The sequence below is a fragment of the Mastigoproctus giganteus genome, chromosome 8, assembly GCF_048544385.1.
Source record: "Mastigoproctus giganteus isolate SK-2022 chromosome 8, ASM4854438v1, whole genome shotgun sequence".
NCBI classification, from domain to species: domain Eukaryota; kingdom Metazoa; phylum Arthropoda; class Arachnida; order Uropygi; family Thelyphonidae; genus Mastigoproctus; species Mastigoproctus giganteus.
Window position 1 is genome coordinate 40716581 of NC_143582.1, and position 7696 is coordinate 40724276.

At 38.2% G+C, this 7696-nt stretch overlaps 1 protein-coding gene across 1 annotated transcript; it reads right to left on the bottom strand.

Annotated features, from left to right (window-relative positions):
- Positions 1-2041: 2041 nt before the first annotated feature.
- Positions 2042-4418, bottom strand: LOC150081475 (uncharacterized). The gene is made up of 2 exons (XM_090380215.1): positions 4125-4418; positions 2042-2245 (listed from the first exon to the last, which is right to left on the bottom strand). Exons 1-2 carry the CDS (start codon positions 4416-4418, stop codon positions 2093-2095), a joined length of 447 nt encoding a protein of 148 aa, XP_090236341.1. The 3' UTR covers positions 2042-2092.
- Between the last annotated feature and the right edge of the window lie 3278 nt (positions 4419-7696).

Below are 7696 nucleotides of genomic sequence, written 5' to 3' on the forward strand. Positions count from 1 at the left end.
TGAGCGTTGTAAGGCGTATATCTCACGTACACGTGCAATGCGACCACCGAAACCACCTCCATCGAGTACAAAGGAGCGATGTAAGCTATTTCGGCAGTGGAAGAAATTACAGCGTGCAATGGAGTTGAACAAAGAAGCCGGAGAAAGTCCATCCACATCTTCAGAGCCTTACATCTCCCCAGAAATGTTAGAAGTGAATTTGGAAAAAGGCGTCATGGAAGTTGATACTGCAAATGAAAATGATGAGAAGTCCTCGAAGCCCAGTCGTAAACGAAAAGCGAAGAAGCCAAACCCAACTGCCAGAAGTACTCCACCAAATCGTTTAACACGTAATACAGATCCGAAGCAGCGACAGAATTTTAAGAAACCCCGAAGCATCTACATATAGTTTAAACGTACATTCCTGGATAATGATTTCGATTCAGTCTGTTCCGTGTGTTTGGTTCAAGAACAATGTGAAGATTGTAGTAGCTCGAGATCACGCTCTTCTTAAAAGGGCATTTCCAAATGAGGATGTAAGCCAAATATCGGCCTGTAACAGCTGTCGTGGCTCGGTCAAGAACAAAGTGATTCCGGCTCAATCGAGGTCAAATGATTTTAAATATCATCTGATGCCACAGCACTTGCCGAAACTATATTTGGTAACGGAAAGTCTTATATCTCCGAAGTTCCCATTCATGCAGATTCCTCGCCTGCGGTATTCATACGGTCAATACGGGATCTTCGGTCAAGTGATAAATGTTCCCATAAAGAAGTTTCACTTAACTTCCGCTATGCGTGCTCGGCATACACAATTTTTTTAGAAGATCAGGGGATTTTCTACTTCAGGCTGAAACTCAAATTCTGGCAGACTGTTCTGTTCTTCTGTGCTGATATAATGCCCTGCTGTGGCAGAGACAGCAAGGGAACCTTGCAAACCCAGAACAAACCCAAGCTTATAAGGTTGGGGAAGGAAGCTACGTGGTGATTTTCCATAGAATTGTACTTTTAGTAATGACCACTATTATACCATGTGAATATTAAGTCAGTTTATTCAGTTAATAACTAAATTCCTATACATTAAGGTGACGTTTCGGCTTGCCAGTACCCATCATCAGATCATATATTGGCTGTTGTCCGTCCCTTGCTTTCCGAGTGTCTCGATCCCAGAATTCTCAGTAGGGATCGAGACATTCAGGCAATCTAAAGGGCTTTAAAATTTGTTCAGACCCGGACTCGAGATAACTTAAATAGGTGCTGATTTTAGCGGCGTTATGGATTAAGTAGGCTTTTGCGGGCTATTCTGAGGAACGTAACCATTATAAAATTCTATGGGAAAATGTGTCCAAAAAGCAATCGATTTACGAGTGAGCTAATGAAACAGAACCCACTCGTAACTTGAACTACGTGAAATGTAATAAAATGCGACACACAACCTAGAATAGATTTTCTCAAATTCTCGAAATTTTGAGAAATTCAGGAATAAAAAGTATATTCTTCTTAATTTTATGGCAGATTACTGGGTACGTTAGCAGTTGAAGAATTTCCAGGAGGTTTTGAATATATTTCTTTGACGGGAAGAGGAAACTGGGGTGAGCATAACAATAGTGAGTATCTGAGGATTTGACCATCCTCAGATCCTCATCATTATTAGGAATATTCTCAGATTATCCTCATTATTAGGAGTTGACCATTCCTAATAATGCTTTAACCACTTGGAAATATGAAATGCACTTCTGTAAATATATTATCATTATTATAATTAACTTCGCTGTGGTAAAATAATGGTTAAAATTAACAATTTCGACGCAGTGGGTCCTTTAGGAACTCACTTCCATAATTTTGGTCCGCGTTACGTGTCCCAATGTGAAGTACAGTCTGGGAAACCTTCCCCAGTCGCCCCGCTCTAGTTCACTGTGCTGGTCATAAGCTCAGTATTGATCATATATTACACGGTCTCCCGTTGTTATCGGTCAGTGAAATGTAATATTGTGTATAGTCAGTATGCGTCAGGTATGTTTTTAATTCTTAATTATCCTTGGAAAACGCATGGCAATGGGGATTTCTTTTAATATATGCTCTTTATTTTAGATGTCACAAAATACAGTTCCGTTCATTCGTTTTTGTTCAGTACTTCCTTCACAGCCTCGGTAACTTCATTCCAAAGGTCTCCCAACTTATCCTTGTATTCTTCGAAAAATTCTAGAGCTTGACGGGCAATTTCGGCGTTGACATCTGCAGCGTGCTCTTTGACGGCTTTAATGAACTGAGGAAAGAATCATTTTAAAACTGATTAATAAATTATCAAAATAAAGACAATTTGGAGAGATTATAAAAACTGGAAAATCAGTTGCTTTGAAATTAATATCTGAGTTAAATCACTTTTCTCTCTCTTATCACCTATACATTATGTGAAAATTAAGTGTTATTGAAAGAATGTTTTTAGCAGTTCCAGTAGTCTCAAGTAGTGTAATTGTGAACCTTACATCTCCTGACAATCTTTTGTGTCCATTTTATTCATATATCTGTCCAGCCTTTCTTTAAATTTACTGGCTCACCTCGCTTGATGGCCAGAGAGCAATTATTGATGACAAAATCTCAGATTGATGCTTGGTTTGAAGATTTGGTAACTTATAAAAACTGGCTGTTCGTGTAATAATAGTTTTTCAGTAAGTTATCGCGTTGTTATTTGTAGCTGTTTTAGACTTTTACATCATTCCTGGCCGACCGGGCTAGCCAGGTGGGTAAAGTGTGCCTGCCTGCCTGGCAACCCAAAGGTCGCGGGTTCGAATCCCGCCTCGGCTTGGATCGGAGTAAAATGCAAAAACTTTGGGAGGTGCATTATGGCCACAGAAGCCGATGGCCAACAACTAGCAAAAAAAAAAAAAAAAAAAAAAAACCATCATTCCTGAGATGGATTCCCAGAGCGGAATTGTATTACTAGAGATGTAGCCTAACCATCGTTGCACGATAGAATAATCAACATTAACAAAATTCCTATAAGTCAGATAGAATTCCATCTGTTGCTTTGTTGTTTTTCTCTGTTATCTGGACTTTATGTACTATTTATACCATGATTATATCATACATAATTATACGCAGATTTACACACTCAGTTAGTTTAGTATTACAGTAATCTCCCAACTTATAAATATTCTAATAAGATTGAGCAAATTTATTTTTGACACCACGGATTCGATTTTCATGCTCAAAGTTCGATTCGATCTTACGTACTTTTGCTCAACTTCAGCGACTGAACAGTACCTTTACCTTTTTTGAAAGTAAAATGAGCGTAAAATAATTCCAACATTTACGTATTTAATCATATCGAGATTATACTAAATCTCATTTTCAGGTTATCAGTCACATCCAGTCGTTCGATCCATATATGCAAAAAGCACAATCAAATTCTAGATTCCCAACATTTACAATTTCCTGTATGAATGAATGTAATCCGACTGTAGCCTTCTCTGAAGCTTATTTGTTTCTTTTTTTCGGAATAAGGTATACGAATGCATGCATTATTCCAAACAAATACCAGTGATAAACACTAGCTCACCCGTAGCGCAAGGTAAAGGGTCAATAGTCCAATTAAAAAATCAGCTCATCGAGGGTCAACTACTGAAGCAATTTTTCTGAACAAAAAGATCAAAAGAGGGGAAGGAACGTTGAAGAGTGAGAATTTGACGAGAAACGTGATTGAGCAATAAGAGTTAGAAAAGCAAGAGAATCATTGCAATTGTGAATGAAAATAACGAAATTGTAAATAAAACAGCAAGACTTGAGGCAGTCTGAAGCTATAACTGTTATCTGCACTCGTATTAATAAGATATGTTGCATGAAAACATAAAAAGGAGAGAGAGAGAGAGAGAGAGAGAGAGAGAGACACTTTACAATACGAGTAAGTGCTTCTACGCCAGAGGCCAGTGATTTTAACCATATTTTTCAAATTATTCATCGAATTAAAAATAAATAAACAACATCAACATTATATCAGACAACTTCAAAAAAGTTCTAGAGCAAAAATTATCACTAACTGAAAAAAAAGGTAAATGTCGAAACGACTAAAATTAACATAAAACCATCGCTGGTCGTATACATTGCATTTGAATATAGTTTTATTTCATGCATCAGTAAATTCTTACCTCCATCGCGAGAGCCTTCACGATACCGTATTTTTCTTTCAGGTTTCCGAATTTTTCATCCAGATGGCCCTTCATCCAGTCTCCGAATTTAATGAATTTTTCTTTCAGTTTAATTCCCAAGTCTTCGAAGAAACTCTTGATTTTATTCCAAAAGTCCTTGAGACTGCGTGCCTCTCTATGTTGAGCAGCCGCCTCAGTCAGTGCTTGCAAAACTAGATCATCAACGGGGGTGTCACGCTTCTGGACTTTGTCTGTTTCTAGCAGTGACTGTGTGGAAGGGGGAAAATACCTCATTAATTGCATGTAAAATGAACCCAGATGAATACGAAAATTCTGCGTTAGATACGACGCAGCCTAAACAGTAAGTAATGTATTAATCAGTATTTCGATCTTACCTGAATGATTTTATCCAGAACTATCTGTTTGATTTTATCCAGAGTTTCCTTATCATTGACCCAATCCAAAAGTTCCAGAGCTTGACCTTTCAGACTTTCTAGCGCTTTCTTGACAGCACTAAACAACAGTAAATTATTCACTTTAAGTAATATATTCCTTTCAAATTTTTATGTGTAGGAAAGACATTCAAGAAGAAATTATACAGTGCATTGCCGCTTCTAATTACTGGATAGTAAATTAAAGGACATTACTTAATTATAATTAAACGATGTACATTAATTTAGTGATCATAAGGAGTAGGTACTAGTGCACAACATCAAAGCAACTTGATTTTAATGTGGAACGTACTGCATGTGAAGGTTTATATTTTCTAAGAAAATAAGTTCAGATAGCAGTGAATCAGCAAAAGAAGTTCAGTAGAAAATCTCAATTTGACATTAACATAACCTATCACACATTATCAGAGCTACTACATGTATTGAAATGTTATAAAGGGTTGTTCACGATCTCGCGGCGTGCAATCCAATATACAATATTAGCTAGAATTAATTTAATTAAATTACTAAGTTACGTAATTGAATGAGAGTTACGTTCGCCTTTTGTCGATTTATCAGTCCACGTTTCCTGTTGCACCACGTAGACGGCCGGGTACGTGTGCGTCGTTTACCTGGGGAAGTGATGGTGCCTGGACACACCGCCCGAAAACAAGCCGGTAGCGGCGGCGGTGTCATACTTTCGGCAATGTTCTGCTGGGATACCGTGGGTCCTGTCATCCATGTGCCGGGCACTCTGACGTCTACAACCTACCTAAACAGCAGGATTCCAGGAGCGACACCACTCAACACTTTTCCAGACAACGGAACTAAACTTGAACTTGACCTCTTCCAAGAATGACCCAACAATGGAAACGGACAAATCGTGACTAGGACTCAACTGGACTGGAGAATATTAGTAGTGAACTGATCTGTGCAATATTAGTAGTGAACTGAACTGTAACAGCCGGTGGTCACCGTTCCTGGACGGACCTCTTAAAGAAGACCACTTGACGCCGAATGCTGCCCTGATCAGCTTGCATCCTCGCTACACACACGCCATATTGGCAATCGTGCTGGCTACATTGTCCGGCCCTTTCTACTCCCACCCTGCCGTCTCCTCGCCGCTCCCTTCCCTTCCTTCTGGCAGGGCATGGGCATGCCTAGCTGACATTCACTTGAGGTCTTCCCTATCGACCTCATTCTTCTGCCTTTCATCCTCCAGTCTTCAGTCTCCTCCCCCCTCTATCTTAAAGCAAGCTTATGCCCCACACACCTAAATTTAAATTAAATATCGCCCACAATCTTGGCCTTTCCCATTCGAGCGACATCCTACGCAATCGATGTTAAAATAATTTTTTTAAGTCCTAGCCACTGAAATCTCAGGAAATTAGGTGGCAGGGAGTATTTTGCTATAATTTCTAAAAATATTAATTAAAGAGTGTTTTTCTATAAAAACATATAATAAAATCTTACATGTATTATAACGAACGTTCTAAGAAAAACGTACGATAAATGTGCACGTTGACTTGCTACATTCTAGATTTTGTACAATTATTCGCCATCAGCCTAATTAAGTTATTCAGATAATACAGAGGATAAGGCATCTTCAGGAATATAGTTTATATACTTCATGATTATGTTAAACTGTTAATTAAGCTTTATTCTCACATTGTAATCTTAAAGTATCATAGAAGGATAAAGAGGAGTCTTATCGAATTGATATATATTTGTTTCTGACCTGAAAACTAAAATCTTTTTTTTTACTTTACTGGTACTCACTCGCTTATACTGTTCCAGAGGTATCCACGAAATTCAGCATCTCGTTTAATTGCATGGAAGTCGTCATCCCAGGTAGACGGGAGCTCTACAGAAAACAAAAGTGTTGTATACTGAACTGCATTCTGCTAATAATTTTGAATGTAGCATAATCATAACTTCAAGAGTAATCATTAATTGTTTAAACTGGACTTACCTCGGAGGATGGATGCTGTAGAAACACCAAGGAGGCACACTAAGATGAAGAACTTCATGGCTGAAAAAAAAAACCATTCTTTTTTCAAAGTAAAAACAGCATATCAAGTTTATTAACGTATTTAGAGCAAAGAATGTTATGAAACTGTTACAGATCACTCAGTGTCTGAAAATTTGCATGTCAGTATATCATGATGATACATACAAATGATCAAACAGCCAGCCTGCAAGTTAGAAATCAACTCAGAGGTTCATTGGAATCTCCAATGTAACACGTACTGCTATTTATTCAGCCGAATATTAGCGAATCAGTTTGTTGGAATTTACTTTTTATAATGCTGTATAACGTATACTCGATCGAATTAGTTTCAACGGAGTGGCATGGCATTGGGTGGTCTACCAGAAAAATTGTGTGCGGTCAGTTTGGAGCAGATCCTAAAGACAGTTGGAAGATGTTGATCCATCGAATAGCAGAACCCACCTGCAACTGTTTTCCAGGTTCTGGGGTATATAAACAAATAGAACATGAGGACCAGATAATTCGCTAACAAGCTGGTTGACTGGTTTCACTTTTTGAGTATTGATTCGCCTTTGTAACATCTAGCCTGAAGGGTCATCATTAATAGATGACCGTTAGAGGCAGTATTGCACTCACTTTGGAAATTGCATAGAAAATATACTTGATCTAGCTTTCTGCTATTTCTCCAACAATGCACTTTCCCGTATTGCTAATGTCAGACAATTTCTCTAGCATGCCAACATGCTTCCATAACCCGAAGTATCTCTCTCTGATTGTCTCCAGATATGATGGAATGACAACTTAGAGCTGTGCCCCAACCAGCAAAACCCATAACGGTATTAAGGAAGCAGTTAGCCCAGCCATGGAAATATAATAAGGTACCTTTTAGACTTAATACCAAACGCATGACAGATGCCAGAGTAAGCCTAATGTGTGTTGCGTTTCTGCATGAAATAAATAAATAAATTTTCCGTTTATACTCAGAGACGACCACACGGTCTGATAGAGAGAATACACGAAACAGCACACTCGCGCCTAATTACTAAAGATATCTTATTTGGATTTTTCTTCGTCTTTATATTTACATGTTTATATACCACAGATCAGATAAATGAGCCAACACTTTTAGGGCTGCACAATTTTTCTAATTC